This window comes from Miniopterus natalensis, chromosome 2 (assembly GCF_054644295.1).
Source record: "Miniopterus natalensis isolate mMinNat1 chromosome 2, mMinNat1.hap1, whole genome shotgun sequence".
In the NCBI taxonomy this organism is placed as follows: domain Eukaryota; kingdom Metazoa; phylum Chordata; class Mammalia; order Chiroptera; family Miniopteridae; genus Miniopterus; species Miniopterus natalensis.
In genome coordinates this window covers 52,118,513-52,135,476 of record NC_142082.1, presented here as the reverse complement: position 1 = coordinate 52,135,476, position 16,964 = coordinate 52,118,513, and the positions used below count along the sequence as shown (strand labels likewise).

The 16,964-nt window shown below is 38.3% G+C and overlaps 1 protein-coding gene across 3 annotated transcripts in view; it reads left to right on the top strand.

Annotated features, from left to right (window-relative positions):
- LMO7 (LIM domain 7) overlaps window positions 1–15,109 on the top strand; it is a 203,096-nt gene extending 187,987 nt beyond the window's left edge. For all 3 annotated transcript variants that reach the window (XM_087814294.1, XM_087814293.1, XM_087814292.1), the window contains 9 exons: window positions 145–237; window positions 617–1,053; window positions 1,930–1,995; window positions 4,069–4,121; window positions 6,707–6,920; window positions 10,279–10,560; window positions 12,344–12,452; window positions 13,563–13,665; window positions 14,997–15,109. In XM_087814294.1, coding sequence (XP_087670420.1) covers window positions 145–237; window positions 617–1,053; window positions 1,930–1,995; window positions 4,069–4,121; window positions 6,707–6,920; window positions 10,279–10,560; window positions 12,344–12,452; window positions 13,563–13,665; window positions 14,997–15,019 — 1,380 coding nt within the window. In that variant the 3' untranslated portion in view covers window positions 15,020–15,109. The remainder of the gene's footprint in view (window positions 1–144; window positions 238–616; window positions 1,054–1,929; window positions 1,996–4,068; window positions 4,122–6,706; window positions 6,921–10,278; window positions 10,561–12,343; window positions 12,453–13,562; window positions 13,666–14,996) is intronic.
- Window positions 15,110–16,964: the final 1,855 nt, after the last annotated feature.

Below are 16,964 nucleotides of genomic sequence, written 5' to 3'. Positions count from 1 at the left end.
GGGAATAAAATCTGATTGGTTAAAATAAATATCTCTGTCTTTAAAGACTGAGGTGAAAGGTGGGGCTAGCAAAAATGCTAATGAAAAAGATTAACATCAGTCTATTAATTAGCTAATTAATTAATGTGCTATGATTTCTTATAGGAGAAATACCAACGTGAGCAGGAGAAACTAAGGGAAGAGTGGCAGAGGGCTAAGCAGGAGGCTGAGAGAGAGAATTACAAGCTTTTGAATGAGGTAGCGTTGGAACATGTTCTTCCTTCTCTATCTTGTTGGTGAAATCAGCTGAAAAATGGAAGATTATACATTTCACTTGGCTTTTCTCACACACTCACCTACATAGCTCTTTGAAAAATACAATGAGCTCTGATTTTCAGAATTTTGCTTTGATGTGTCAACATTTCTCCTAATTTCTCTACTGAATAGTTCAGTTATTCTATCAAGAGACCATGAGTGCGTCTTTCTAAGTTACATCTTTGTCACCTGTGTGTGGCTTTGTTAGTGATAAAACTTAGCATCCTTTCAAGTAGAATCCTGGGCCAACTAAAATTGACGATAGACATACCTTTATGAAATTATAGAAATACACAAAAATTTTTCCCCTCTGCTCATACAGGAGCTAATGGTCCTAAACTCAAACAGCATTGTGTTGACCACCCGGGAGCCCGCTGTTGCCACCTTGGAAGCCGCCTGGGGCGAAGGGTCCAAGTCTTCCGACAGGGAAGGAACCCGAGCCGGAGAAGAGGAGAGGAGACAATGGCAAGAGGAAGATGTGAATGAAGACCAAAGAAAGAAGCTGCAGGAACAACTCACTCTTGAGAAAGAGAGAGAATTGAAGGAGCAACAATATCAGGAAGAGCAGGAGGAAATACGGCGCCAGGCAGAGGAGCAGGAGCGCCAGGCAGAGGAACAGAAGCGCCAGGCAGAGGAACAGAAGCGCCAGGCCGAGGAGCAGAAGCGCCAGGCCGAGGAGCAGAAGCGCCAGGCCGAGGAGCAGAAGCGCCAGGCCGAGAGAGAGAGGGAAACGTCAGTGAGAATATACCAGTATCGAAGGTCTGTTCCCGTGCTGAAGGGTACTCGTGGTTTTTCAATTGGCTTGGCTTAGCTGTATCCATTCCCCACTTCAAAGGCACCTAATTGGTTTTCCTGCTCCCCACCATGCATTCTCTACACAAGTGACCACAAACAGCCAGACTGAACCCTCGTCATTGTAAATATGACCCTGTCACCTTTCTTTCCTACTCAGTGTCTCCAAACGGCTTCCCTTCACATTAGAACACCACCTAAAGTTCCCATGGCCTTAGAAGGCTTTTGTGAACTGGCCCTTGGGCCTACCTGGCTTCCGATGACCCCCCCTTACGTCGTTTGTTATAGCGGCACTGTCCTTTTACTTTCTTGAAAATGCACAACATAGTCTCCCCCTGGGTTTTTGCGTTTTCTAATCCCTGTGCCTGGAGAAGTGTTCCCTCACATGTTCGTTGTCTTACTCATTTTGTTTATGTCTGAACAAGTGCTACCTTCTCAGACCTTCCAAAATGCCTAATCTAAAAGACATGCCTCTCCCTACCCCTTCTCTCCGTGTGCCCTTCCCTGCTTTATATTATGCATTTATTTGCTTGTCAGTTGGCCTGCATGCCCCTCTAAAATGTAAGCATTAGGAGGCCAATAAGTTTGTTTTGTTTCCCTAGAACCCTACTGGGTCATAGCAGGCACACAGCATGTGTTTGCGGAATGAATTGCAAATGTCTGTTGGTAGCAGTAGGTCTGTTTTCTGCAGTAATTGATTGAAATATTTCTGAGTGTTTAGTTTTCAACCAAGAGACCATTCTCACAAAGATGCTAGAATAACATGATTTTATCTATTTCTTAAACCCAGGGAAGAGGCATCAAAGTCTTTTATTTTGATCATAAACTTTTTCCATCTTCCAGGCCTGTTGATTCCTATGATATACCAAAGGGAGAGGAAGAATCTTCAGGTTTGCTTCCTAGTGACAGGTGTGTAGAACACTTTCGTTGTTATTTGGTTGCAGACATTGGCTTCACATGAATTTTTTTGCCAAGGTGTTTTGTGGAACTACTATAGCTCTGGATCGTTTATGGGAAGCAAAGAGAACTTGCTGGTTGATATTTAAAACCACCCCTCAACTTAGTAACTTAATTTGTGATATTGTGGGTCAGCATTTTTGGCTGAATTTAGTTGGCAATTCTTTTAGTTGATTGGAATCATCATGTGTCTACTGCCAGTTTACTAGGTAAACTTTTGGGAGTTGACTGGTTGTCAGCTAGGGCAATGAGACCACCTGGGCTCTGTGTATTTCAAGATGCAGCAAACCAATGCATTCTGACATGCATGGTGGCTGAGGAGAGAAAAGAGAGAGAATTAAAGAGAGAAAGCATGCCAGGCACCTCATAGTCTCAGTGCTGACCTGGCACACCATTGCTCTTGCCACATTCTGTTATTTAAAGTAGCCATAGGATCAGCCCAAGTTCACAGAGAGGAGAAAGACTCCACCTCTTTATGGGAGGAGCCTTAATGCAAAGGGAATGGGCACAGGGGGAAGATGGTGTTCATTTTTTGCAACCTACCTTAACATTTATTTTAAAGAGGTTATAGGCCATGGCATAAACTTACCCAAAATGAAGTTACACGTGGACATCTGAAATGAGAATTGTGGCCTTTCTCTTAGTTTCATTAGAGCTACTGGTCAGTTTGGGGAATGCAGAGAGTATTTCAGATACCCCAAAAGTTATATATACATCTTATAATTTCCTAAAACATTAAATTTAATGTTTTTAAGTAATTTTTAAAATGCCTCGAACTTTTGAACTGACTAAGGATTTCTAAGCAGAATAAAAATATCCAGTGTATGATTATTAATTTGTGTTTTCAGAGCTGAAATGTCTTCTTTAGGAAGTTTGCTTTCTAGATAAGGCGAGACTCATCTGCATAGGCAATCAGGTGGCTGACTAGGGCCCAGAGTAGACGGGGAGAAGAAGAGGACTGTACAGGTAATGATGGGCTGGTGCTCAGCTAGGAAAACGCCTAGTGATGAATGGCCTGATTTATAATTAGTGTTTCTGGGTACCTGTAGATGACTAAAGTGTGTCTCTCTCTTTTTTTAAGCTATGGATTTATTTGTATATTTAAATAAGCTTTAATTACATAGCTGATTGCCTTGAACAAATAATTAGATTGCAGAGAAAGGAAACTTAAGGAATCCTGGAAAATATGAAATGCTTCTAGGCGTTGGTGGTACAGCAATGCCCTAGAGGAATTAAGGAGTGTCATAAAAGTATTTTCTTCTATGTTAATACAAATGAAACCATTCACGAATGTTGCTAACAGTTGTGTTACATTATTATATATTATACATTATTAAATGTTGTATACATACACACATATATGTTGTATGCATATACGTATGTAATACATGTATACGTATGTTTGATAAGGTACATGATTATTCATTTTTATTACTATTATTTGAAGTTATTGTGTCTAGTAGAATGAGAATGAGATCAGCATGTGTTGCTATACAGACCTAAATTTTGCTGTTACAAAGTCAGGAGTTTCTGGAATTTTCTTCTGCCAGTGAACTCCAGCACCTCTTTGGAATGTTAGGATAGCATTTGGTAAGTTGCTATTTCAGAGCAGTACCCTAATGCCCCCAAAGTTCACTTCTTGACCCCCGTGCAGCGTGAAGCAAGTAGAGCAGTCTGATGTTAGGTGACCTGATGAACGCTTTGTCCATTCCGGTAAGACTGAGGTCCGGAAGAGAGTCAAAGTATCTAATTGGGTCCAATCATAAGCGTGGTCATGATCAAGATGGAGAAGGTTTTCACATGATTATATATTTCTAGCATCAAGCTCTTCTCTCTTCTAGAGATGTCACTGTTTTCTGCTAGTTTGTGCAACATGAAAAGTTCCTTGGTAGGAAAAGAAATGTAGCTCTCAACAGACACAGGAAATAAATCAGCTTGAAAAAGTAATATTTTTGGTGTTTTTCATAAATATGAAAAGGATGTCCTTAATGAGACATATGCAATATATTGTGTTCTGTGTTCTAGGAATAAATCCAGATCCACTACTGAACTGGATGATTACAACACAAATAAAAACGGTAAATGTGAATTTTTTTCAAAATTGCTTATTTATGCTATCACATGCTATGATCAGTATTTTTAAGGTCAAGATATTTCAGGTTCATTAAGATTACATAATAAAAATACCAAATATTTTTAGCATTTGTTTTTTAAAAACAAAACTATCTTTTGCTTATTTTGGCTTTACTTTATAATGGAGGGAATATTGGGAGGTTGAAATGGTTTTAAATAGCTAATGAAAAAATGTGGAAATTTTGCAAAGTGCTGCTGGTAGTGTTTTGTATAGTAGATTTCATCTTGCAGCCAAAGAAATGGGACAAAAAGTTTTCTGCAGAATACTACTAGGGGGCTTTGAAATTGTATATAAAGTTGAAGTTGTACATTTAAATGACAAGATGTCAAAAAAAATAAAAAATGATAATGATTCCACTAACTTGGTAAAAACAATTTGGAACCCGATATTTTTATTTGTAAAGTGCATTTCTAGGAATACATGTAACTGAGGTTATATAGCTAAAAAAAAAAAAAAAACTAAGTAAAAAGCATCATCTTAAGCAAGGTTTGGATATCAGGCTTTGGGTGAGCAGGATTTCAGCCAGTTATGTAAATGAATGAAGGTTCAGGTGAGGACTGAGGTGAACTTGGTCAACACGCCCATCTAAGTGGACAGCCACTTCCCAGCTCCAGCCTGTCACTGCCACGTGGGGGATTGTAAGCCAGTGATTACCATTTCTATCATAAGGGAAGTAAAACAAAACAAAAAAATCTGAATTGTACTGACAAGGAATTTAAAAAATTTAAAACCCTCCGTGAGCCAAACCACATCTATAGGTCTGAATGGTCTGGTGGAAGCCAGTTTGTCACTTCTTGATAAAGCTTGTAAAATTTGCAGTTTTAATTAGGTTTTATGATCACCCCTTTCCCTTTCATTATCTGGTCCTCCTTTCACATTACAGCCTATTTTTCTGTTTTTCCCATTAGGAACTCTTAACTGTAACCAAATTGCTCTCTCTCACTTCCCAGCTTATCAGGTGCTTTCTGATCTGGTTCTTCTGGTCTCACCTATTTGGATTTCTGGTTTCTTCTCCGCTACATTTGCCACTGACAACCATGAGAATTAAGGTTTAAGTACTTCAGTATGCCATGAAACATTTTTAACTTGCATTGATGATATTCTCTCCTGAACATAAGCACATGGGCTGTTAGTAATGGCAAGTGTGATTCTCTGCAATAGTCTTGTTAGTATTTGTGGCTGGCATTATTAATCTGGTTTTTCTTGCAAGTACGTCTTCTCTCCTTGCCTAACTGAATAGCAGGAAGTCACTAAATATTTTATTGAAAAACTTGGTTGTGCCAATAAGGTACTTTTAAAATAGAAAATGTTTCATTTAAAATCTGACCAAATTAATGAGCTGTGTGACACACAATATAGACATAGATGTGTAAAAGGAGCCTCTGGTGGCCTTATTCATGGCTTACTTGAAGATGAACTAAGGCAGACACACATCATGAATTTTGACAAAATGACAATAGCAGTGGATCTGGAGAGCGAAAGAAAAGAAATCCTTAGATGAAATTTCCTAATCCAAATTAAGGTGGGGAGGACACTTTGAAGTTATGGATGTTTTACCCAAATCAGAAATTAATTGGCAAATCCAATGAGACAAAGCCTTCAGGATAAAACCTGACTTAATTTTCATTCATAAAGTCAACATTCAAATTATAGCTTTGTCAGTTTCTTAGAGGAGAAACAACTCTCCTAACATCACTTGGCTATCCTTTGAATTACTTGGCTGTTTTTCAATTTCACAAAAGCCAGTTCAGTGATTGAATATGCTCTTATTTCTTCAACGTGGTCATGATTTAAATTCTGTGACTTAGCCTGGCTGGCATGGCTCAGTGTTTGAGTGTCGACTCATAAACCAGGAGGTCACAGTTTGATTTTCGGTCAGGGCACATGGCCAGGTTGTGGGCTCGATCCCCAGTGGGGGGGCGTGCAGGAGGCAGCGGATCAATGACTCTCTCATCATTGATGTTTCTTTCTATCTCTTTCTCCCTCTCCCTTCCTCTCTCTGAAATCAATAAAACAAATAAAAATAATTCTATGACTTATACCATGGAGACTCAAGTCCTGGCATCTAGAGATGCATGCATGTATGTCTTCACTCTCTCCCCAAGGGAAGTGTAAGTATTTGAAAGAATAGAACTCCCAGTTCCCTGTGGAGTTGTCACAGCAAGCATTCAGTGAGCATGAGCAAGATTGATTTAATTTAGGGAGAAAGAGAAAGTGGAAGAGAAACTGTTTCTGGAGGAGCATTTAGTAACTTAATATTGCTGAAATCAGTGCTGGGTATTGCCTTTTCAGGCAGCTTCCTTAGTTTTCCCGAGTGTGCTCTGGGATATGCCTGTGGGTGTGGAACTGGAGTTCCCAGGAGTAGGAGACTATTGCTTTAGGTTCCCAGGCAGCAGCTTCATTGAGAATTGATAATCTTTGCATATGTGCATTATGTCACATTTTTTTGCTATGCCGTATTTGGAGATTTAACCACTATCCTTTTTTGAATGTGCTAACCCTGCAGCTTTTGATGTGTTTTTAATTTAGAAAGCCATAAATATGTAGACCGAGTTGGGAGCAATAGCTCATCGCAGAGGGGCTCCAAGAAGGACCAAGTTCCATCAGGAGCAGAGCTGGAGAGGCAACAGATCCTTCAAGAAATGAGGAAGAAGACGTCCCTTCACACTGACAACAGCTGGATCCGACAGCGCAGTGCCAGTGTCAACAAAGAGCCCATTTGTCTGCCTGGGATTATGAGAAGGTGAGAGGCATTTTAGGAATTACTTCCTCTTCTGTGCTGTGACGCAAATATTTAATTTCTAGAGGGCTGGCTACTTTGGGCAGAAGAAATGTCATAATTTCTTCCCTTAATCTAAGATTTAGTGGAAGAGAGGGAAGTAGAGCGATGTCATTGGGCACTTATCAGGTGCCAGACACATGTCAGTTGCTTTGTCCTCATCATCTGACTTCCTCTGGGGGAAATATTTTGAGGGAGGGAGAGTTCCTTCTGTTTTTCCACATGAAGAGACCATGGGTCAAGCAGGGAACACAAGTGGACAAAATTAAATGGCTAATAGGTTGTAAAGCTGCATGTAGAAGTCTGAAACTTGATTTGGGCACTTAAATAATTCATGCAGTTCTTGGTGCTTCCTTGGCTGCTGAACTTAAAAAAGAAAATTAAGCCTCTGTTTGTTTATAATAAGATAATGGTTAGATTGGAATCATAATAGTGTTCACAAAATGTGAAAATCTATTTTTTTTTAACTTTCCGAAACATATATAGATATAAATTACTTAGAGGTGAGAGGATGAACATTTTAAAAGATATGTCTTAGGTAAATTAATACTGAAGTTAATTTTATTCAGTATTTCCACAGCTGAGAAACTAAGGACAATTATTTGCAACATATTACAGGCAAAGGGCTAATTATCTCAATGAACTTTTGTAAATCAGTAAAAAAAAAAAAACCCTGACAACTTTATAAAAACAGACAATTGATATGAACAGATAATTCATAAAAACATAAATAAAGTCAAACGTATAAAAGATCAACTATTGGTAAAACAACAATGATATAACTCGCTTATGGGATTTGTAGAGAGTTAAATGAGTAAGTCTAGTATCGATGATTGTATAAGGAAACAGGAATTCTTGTTCCTGATTAGGTGGATAGCTATTTAGTGATCGTTAAGCAGAAGGTTTTTTTGTATCCTGTGAGCACTTTAGTTTCTGGCACTTTATCTTCTGGATATGTTTGGTTAAGTTTGCAAAAATATATCGAAGAATATATACTTTATTATTATTATTATTATCATTATTATTATTGGTTAAGCATACAAAGATATATTGAAGAATATATATTTAAATATTATTATTTTATTGATTTTTTTGAGAGAGACAGACAGAAACAAAGACAGATTTGTTGTTCCACCTATTTTTCCATTCACTGGTTGATTCTTGTATGTGCCTTGACCAGGAATTGAACCCAAAACCTTGGTGTGTCGGGACAACACTCTAACCAACTGAGCTACCTGACCAGGGCTTATACTTAAATATTATTAAATATACAATTAAAAAAGAGTATAAACTAATAAGGATGTCTCTAGTACTCGTTAATAAATAGTGGCACACTAATTAGGTAGAATATAATACAACTATTAAAGAATTGAAAGCAGTATATTGCTGAGTAATGCACCACCTCAAAACTTTGTGGGTTAAAATGATTCATATTTCACAGTTCTGAGGGTCACCTGGGCAGTTCTTTACATGATGTTAGTTGGGGCACTTGGGCAGGTGTAGTCATTCAGAGCTGGGGTTGGCAAATTTTTTTGTATGAAGACAGATAGTAAATAATTTACTTTGTAAGCCACGTAAGTCTGTTGGATTTTCTTTGTTGTGGTTGTTTTATGACTGTTTGAAAATATAAACTACCCTTCGCTCATGAGTTATACATAAGCTGGCAGTGAGCTGTATTTGCTGACCCCTGATGTAGAAACTCTGCTGAGAGCTCGGCTGGAACTGTTGGTTGGGAGCCTCAGTTCTCCCTATGGGCCTCTCCACATAGCTGCTTGGGCTGCCTCATGACATAGCACCTGGATTCAAAGAGGAAACCTTGCTAGATGATAAGCCCTAAAGCTTATTAAACCTCTGTATCATGTTTGCTAATGCCCCACAGGTCAACATGTCACGTGACCAAGCCTAGAATCAGTGAGGGGACTACACAAGGGCATGGATGCCAGGAGGGTGATTCAGGGGGTCCACGAAAGTACCATCTGTCACATGAACTGATGTGGAGATAGTTCTAAGATCACAAATATTACATGGAATAAAGCAAATTATGAAGAATATGCATTGTTGAATAACCCTAATTGTTTAAGAACGTTAAATACATCACATATATTACATATGTATATAGATATTGCTTTACTTACATATGTAAATTTGTATGCATAGGTACTTGTGTGCATACATATGTAAGAAAAAGTCTAGAAGGATACAATTAATAATGGCAACTTCTGGAGGTTAGGACAGGTAAATTGTAAGGGAGAGAGGGGAAACCTAATTCCTCCTTCACATACCCGTCTCTCCTGCTTAGGCCTTTCTCATCATGATGGTGTAGTACTTATATAACTGTAAAAGAAAAAAATACATATTTCAAATTTGGGGTAAGAGATAACATTATAAAAGTGATAACAAAATTTGACAAGGTCGAAAAATACCCTCATAATTTGGAGTCATTCTCTGTAGATCAGAATTAATGTAAGTATATAACTTCATTTAAGATAGATTTCTCAAAAGTTTTATTTGCATGAGTTTCTGGTGGTGAGTGAATGTGGGCTACGCAGTAGAAATGGCCTGGATTACTTGCAATCAGAGAGACTTTGGTTTGAAAGCCAGTCCCACCACTGACTAGCTCTTTTGACTATGGACAAGTTAAATTCTGAGAGATCAAAAAATAAATAATTATACATAGTTGTGAAGATTAAATTTCAATATTTTTGTGTCAGTGTTTAGTATAATATCTGACATATGTAAGTGTCTAAAAAGGTTTTTGGTGGTTTTCTTGGGCTTGGTTTTAAAAATGAAGATTGATATGTCTAAACAGTTAAAGATTTAAAGAACAAATATATGTGGTCTTTGTCTTAGAATTTTATTTAAAAAATATTTTTCTTAGTATTTTTCTTTCCACTTTGGTATTTATTCTTTAATCTAAGCACCAAGTAAATAAAAATAGAAATAAATGAAAGTTAATTGAATATGAAATATCATGATGCCTCTGATGAAAAGAAACTTTAGTTTTAAAGGTAATTGAACTTATTAGATTAATACCTGCTTATAAAGTACATAAAGTTGATATATATATATATATATTTTAAATATATCTTTATTGATTTCAGAGAGAGGAAAGGAGAGGGAGAGAGAGAGATAGAAACATCAATGATGACAGAGTCCTTGATTGAGCCCACAACCAGGGCATGTGCCCTGACCGGGAATCGAACCCTGATCGCCTGGATCCTAGGTCCACGCTCAACCACTGAACCACGCCCGGCCGGGAAAAGTTGATATTTTAATGACTGAATGTGTTATATAATTGTGATTAATTCTTTCTGTGTTTCAGAGGTGAATCTCTAGATAACCTGGAATCCCCAAGATCCAACTCTTGGAGACAGTCCCCTTGGCTCAATCAGTCTGCAGGGGTCTATGCTTCTTCCTCTGTCCAAGACTTTAGTCGCCCGCCACCTCAGCTGGTGTCCACATCAAACCGTGCCTACATGCGAAATCCAGCCTCCAGCATCCCCCCTCCTTCAGCTGGTCCTGTGAAGACCACCCCCGCACCATCCCCCACTCCACGTGGCCATTTCCCTTCAACTTCACCATTAGGCTCCCAGCCACGAAACAGGTGAGGCCCTTTGGGTTTCTCCTTTGCTTAGTTTCAGGGGTATTTTTTCATTAAAATTTCCTCCAAATCTTGTCCAAGCTTTCCAAAGACAGCCAAGCCTTTTCAAATGTGTCAAATTTAGTGTTCTTTTATCCAGTCAGTTGAGAGGGCTTTCTTAATAGCTTCCTAAGAGTATTGATGGATGTCTTGTGAAGCCGCTGGTGACCTTTAACACACCAGCATCATTGCCACTGTCTCACTGGCTGGTGCTGTGGTCAGTGGCTTAGGTACAGATGTACCTGACTAGTTCTCAATATGGAATCATTCAGATATACAGTAGCTTAGGAATGCATTTGAAATTTATGAGTAAAAGCAGGATTGTAAAATGGTTGACTGTTTTAATGAGACAATACAAACTCATTTTGTAGAAACTAAGTGTAAAAGGAAAGCATTATAACCAAGCTCCATTGTCTGTGGAACTTTAAACAAGCTGGATAAAAAAGAAAAAAAAGTAGTTAGATATTGCTTTAGTGTTTTTGATTTCCAAAACCATTGCTTTTCTCTTACTGGTTTGCCAACATTTTGTTCAGGCTACATCAACTGATTCTGTAGGTCATATGCCACGGGAACTGTGTAAGGATTATAATAGTAGGTCTTGATTCAAAACTTGCCTTTTGATATGGGAGAAAGTTCAGATAGCAACATGCATTGGGTGTTTAGATCTGCTTAGCTTCTCCACAGATCATGATGCCTCATGAAGCCACACACAGCAGTGTTTCTGCTGTTACCTGAACGGAGTTCTTCTAGCATATACTGTTTCTCATGCAAGTGAAACTGAAAAATAGAAACACAATGATTTGATTGATATTGGGATTTTCTTTAGCCATCAAATAAGGGATTTTTCTTAAGAGAATATATTTTATATCCATCTAAAATGTTACTTGTGCCAGAATCTATGAAATATGTGCAACTGAGTTTGAATCAAGAGAAGACTGGGTGAGGAGGAAGATGAAGGCCATGCATGGGGGAAAAAAGAGGAGAGAGTACTCACTTCCTGAGAGCCCCACCCTAGGAACACATAGGAAAAGTCTATCTAGGAGGTGGTGCTCTAACATGAAGCACTCCACAGCTGTGCACTTTTCAAAGCCGCTAAAGTGCTATACTAGTACTGTGGGATCCAGAGGTAAGAAGTGGCTTACCCCTTTCCACCTGGGAGAGAAGAAAAGACTTGTATCCAAAGGGAAGGAGAAACTCTCCTTACCATTCTAAATGGTAGCTGTCAGGCAATTTTTAGTTCATCTCTGCAGAAGCTATCCTGCAAGCCAGAGGCACAGTCAGGAAAGCACTGCTACTTCTGTTTAAATTGAATATTGGGTGAGTGAGAAAGAGGGTGGGAAAACAAGGTTGGGATGGTAGCTCACAGTGCCTCTTGGAAGAAGTTGGGGCTGCTCTTTTGTGTTCCGATGTGTGAAATGACATGATTAGAGTCGTGCTTTAGAAGAGGGGGAGACTGTTGCTGAGTAGATGTGATTCTAAGGAAGATAGCGCCTTGAAGTGCAGAATGGACTAATTACACCAACGTTGTTCATTTATTGAATAGGTGTCAAGGGTTTATGAACCATCACGGAGATCCTTCAAGGTACAATATAATCAATGCACATTCTGATTGGCTGGTGAAAATTTTCCTCCCACAGATCTAGAGACTTTCCTAAATTGTTAATGTTAACCCCAGAGTGTGATTTTAAAATAATGACCTTGAGCTGCGCAGATGAAAGCCTCCGTTCCATTCTCGTTCCACGTCTAGGTCAGTCAGTGGGAAGCGTGTATGCTCCTACTGTAATAACATTCTGGGCAAAGGAGCCGCCATGATCATCGAGTCCCTGGGTCTTTGTTATCATTTATATTGTTTTAAGGTGAGACTAAGATGAACAGCCTCTGCAAGCCCGCAAAGCTTTGCTTGGAGAGCGCATGGCTGCTTTGCGCGCTGGGTGTGGACTTGCCATTAACAAGCTAGGTGCTGCTGTATTTGTCAGTCTGTGCTGCATTTTGAATTTCAAATTGCTTGCTACTACTTAGTTCTCACATCTTGAGCCTAGTTTCAAAAATTGTAGAAATGCCTTGCATTTCCCATCTCCAATCTGTTAAGGTCCTGTTGGTAAAACTTACAGTGCATAAATGCATTTTCTATCACACGGCCGTAGGCATATCTGAAATGTAATTTACTAATGTCATTAACAGCATGGGGATGGGATGTGCAATTATAAAAGTGTCTAAAAGCCTGGCTTTGAATAGGAAGAATATGTAAGGAAAAGCATTGTAAATATTACAGTTGCACAGCCTGCTTGCACTTAATGGTTTCTTGCACATAGGAAAGAATTAAGGCGGTAACTACTCTATTTTGCAGGAACTGTCGTTAGAGACACATCTAGTGGGTTCTTGAACTTGTGTTGGGCCAAAGAGTGATTCCAGTTGTTGATCCTGGAGTCCCACAGACCACAGCTTGTTGAAGCTTATATATTCCTGGCTTGGTCTGTTTCTGAGTAAAGCAGAATGAGTCAAAATTATTAGTGTTTGAGCACATGGAACCAAAATGCCCAGCCTTGAGGTGAAGCGCCATAGGAAAACACTTGCCAAGCTGGTGCAGTAGGGGCACCGGGTGCGTCCCACCCCTGAGCTGAGTGCCAGAAACCCAGTGTTCATTCACTTCACCAGTTCTTTCATGGGGTGCTTTAGCCTCTCTTATTCCCTTGAGAGAAGTGAAGACCAGATTTCTTCAGTGAATCATTTTTGCTCTTTTGGTATATTTAGAGTGATCATCTTGGCTCTTAAATTGGCTTTATGAATCTTTAATATCTCATCTGGCAGGCTTGATTTTAATTTACTAATTATCTTTTGGCTTTTTTTTTTTTGGCTGAAACATATCAAACTGCTTAGAAGCTGCATTTTGCTCCCTCCCCCACCCCCCCAGGAGTGCCCCAACCTTACTTGAGCTCACTGATGTGGATTTTTTTTTTGTACTCCAGTGTGTTGCCTGTGAGTGTGACCTCGGAGGTTCTTCCTCAGGAGCCGAAGTCAGAATCAGAAACAACCAACTCTACTGCAACAACTGCTATCTCAGATTCAAATGTAAGAGAGCAAATCAGGGAGAAAATTTCTAGTCTTTTAAGGAAACCACGAGTTCCCATGCATTTCCCTGACCCTGCACCCATTCCCCCCTCAAGCTCCCTGCCTTAGAACTCCAGGTTTCAGGAATCTTAGTGTGTACCACTCGCTTAGGGTACAGTGAGTGGGCCAGAGCTTGGGATTCTAGCCACACAGGGTGGGTTGTGGGGCTGAGGGACGTGTGCCTGGGAGTGAGGACAGTGCCCTGTGCATTCTGCTCAGAGTCTGGAGAAACTGCTAATGACCTGAGGATATGAACAAACCAAAAGAGACAGTTAAAATGAATTTTCAGTGCAGACTGTCATCTGTTTGTTGACTGCGGATTGTTCACTTGTCATTAGCTGATTTCTATTATTTAACTATGAGCTCTGATTATGTGATTTAGAATATGATCAACTTTAAAAACTGTGGTTTAAAAGGTCATAAAGGATAGTCAGTTTATGCTTTGTTATCATGTAATCATATATAAATATATACATTTTAGAAAGAGCATTAATTTTGATTATATGGTATTTCACTGTCATTTTTGGAAAAACTGAGTTTTTAAAAAACTTTGCGTACTACTTTGTGTCTAATCATGTTTTTGTTTGTAAGTGTGTTATGAACCTAGGATAGCATCATTAGATTGTGTATTGTTTATAGCTAAATAAAGACAACCATTACTGCTGTTTATATTCTGAACCTTGATGCTGGTAACATGTGTTTCTTCCTTATTGTGAAAGGGTATTACAAGTGGTATCAGCAAAACCCTTTGCTTTTGAACTCAGAGGTATTGGTATGGCCCTTTATGTGAAGAGTGCTTTGGAAATGGTTTAAGCCCAGTCAACTCTCTTTTATCTGTCAGCGGGGTCTGAGTCTTCTTACCCCAGCGGTCCAGTCCTTTTCTGGATGCTGCCACTGAGGTTGGAGAATGTCAAGGCTGGGTGTGTAACTGGGGGAGTGTGTATATGTGTGTGTGCTTTTCTCTCTTCAATCAAATTTCAAAGCCAAATAGAACTGATTTTTTTGGAATCGTCACAGAAAAACTGCCCATGCCTTTCTCCAATACAAATAAAAGAGAGTTGAGTGTAACTTACTTCTGTATCAGCAGTTATTTTTACTCGGTTTTTGCAGACAAAGACTTCTAGTACCCAGAGGCTGTGATTTGCCTAGCTTTATCCTAAGTGAGTGACAAGGTGACTCTTTCTACCTCACGGGGCCACTCTCTGAGTGATTACTGCTATGCATCCCAAACGGCAATATTCCAGAGTTTCTGACTCTAAGCGCTTTTCTTTCTTCTCTCCCTGCCTGATCAGCTGGACGGCCAACCGCCATGTGATGTAAGCCTCCATACGAAAGCACTGTTGCAGATAGAAGAAGAGTTGGTTGCTGCTGATGTAGATCTATAAATATATGTTGTATGTCTATTTTTTGCTCTCTTTTTTTAAAAAAGAATAACCCTTTTTTTTTTTTTTTTTGCCTCTGTAGATTACATCAGAGCCGTATAGTCTTGGTAGAACCTGTATTTTTGTCATTGTTTATTTATAAGGAGGTAATTGTGTGGGGGGAAAAGTGCAGTATTTACTTTCTGAGTTCAGCTTCTTAAAAGCACAAGGGAGAAAAGAACTTCAAAATATTTTTGAGGCTGATAGTGATCAGTGGTGTTTTGAAGAGGGTTATTTTATTGTTTTTTTAAAGGTTCTGAAACATTATTTGAAATAGTTAATATAAATGTATAATTGCATTTGCTCTGTTTATTGTAATGTATGCTAAATTAATACAGAACCATATGGAAAATTTCATGAAAATGCACCCCCCAAATTTGCTTTCTGTATCCTTCTTTTAAACTATATATTATGATTTGAAAAAATTAGCTTATATAAAATTTTATTTGCTTGATGAGGGGAGCTCTGTTTTCTTCAGAATTATCACTAACCAGTTCCCAATAGAAAGCTGCTGCTTTTCATTAATGAAAAATCATTAGAGTTTGTACACCAGAAATTTTCTCCAGAGGCTAGTGAGCCTTTCTGTCCAACTGCATTTGTAAATAAAATTACTGATGCATTTAAGGAGTGGTTCTTTTTGTTGTTTTTTTCTGTGTGTTTTTGTGTGTGTGTCTACCTTTCAACCATTTTAGTCACATTTCAGCATGTGCTTTTCTTGATATTATGCCTTATTTAGCATCTTCACTGAGGTATAAATTGACATCATAAACTGCACATATTTAAACTGTACAATATGACAAGTTGGGACATTCGTGTATACCTCTGAAACTATCACCACACTCTTGATATTGTTTTTACTGAAACATTTTAACATGGAACTTTATTTCTGATGGAAAGCTGTTTTTGAATGTAATTATGTTTTTATGGTAAGAGGTGAAGCAAATGGTGAATTGTTGGATCATTTATATAAAATCTTTATTCTTTTGCTTCCATGGTGATAAAAGGAGAATATAACAGTGAGTTTAGAAAATGTACACAGTAAAAAAAATAGATATCTCTGGAGATGTTTTACAGTGTTTTACAGTCTGGAGTGGGGATGCAAGAATAAAAAACTAAAGCATGCTTTGAGAAAAAATATAAACTTGCTTGAATCCATTACAATAGTGAAAGTGGAGTAGATAATTCTAGGATATGAGAACTGGATTGGAATAGGTTAGAAATATACATGTGAAACTCCTGTGTGTGGGAAAATGAAAAATATAGTTCATTTTCATTTTTGTTTCTGATTACTCATTCTTTCTGATTATTAAAGTAATACGAATGTTTATTGATGAAAGTTATCAAATGCCCTAAAACATAAAGAATATAATTCTCAATTCCAAACTCCAAAGATGAGAACTCTGTGTTTGAACTCATTCTGTGTAATTTATCCTGCTGCATTCTTAGTTAACATTCTACTGTGAATTTTTTCAAGTTCTTAAAATCATTTCTATTTATCTTTATTAATGGATCTCATAGTGCTCCATTGTTTGGTGCTATTAAGATTTAGTTGATAATTCCTCTGCTGTGCACATCTCACTTGTTTCTAATATTTAATATTTTAATATAAGAATATAGTTATATATTATATATGTATAAATATTTCTAATATAAATTCTATAATAGACTTTCTGTGATCATATCTATTTCTTTGTATTATTTTAATAGATATGAGATTATTGGTTCAGAGAGTATGTATTCTGAGGTTATCATGATGCATATTGCCAAAGTGGTTTCCCAAAAGTTGCTACTAGCTTAGACTCTCACAAGTAGCACTTGGGCTTGTCCAGCTCACCTCGT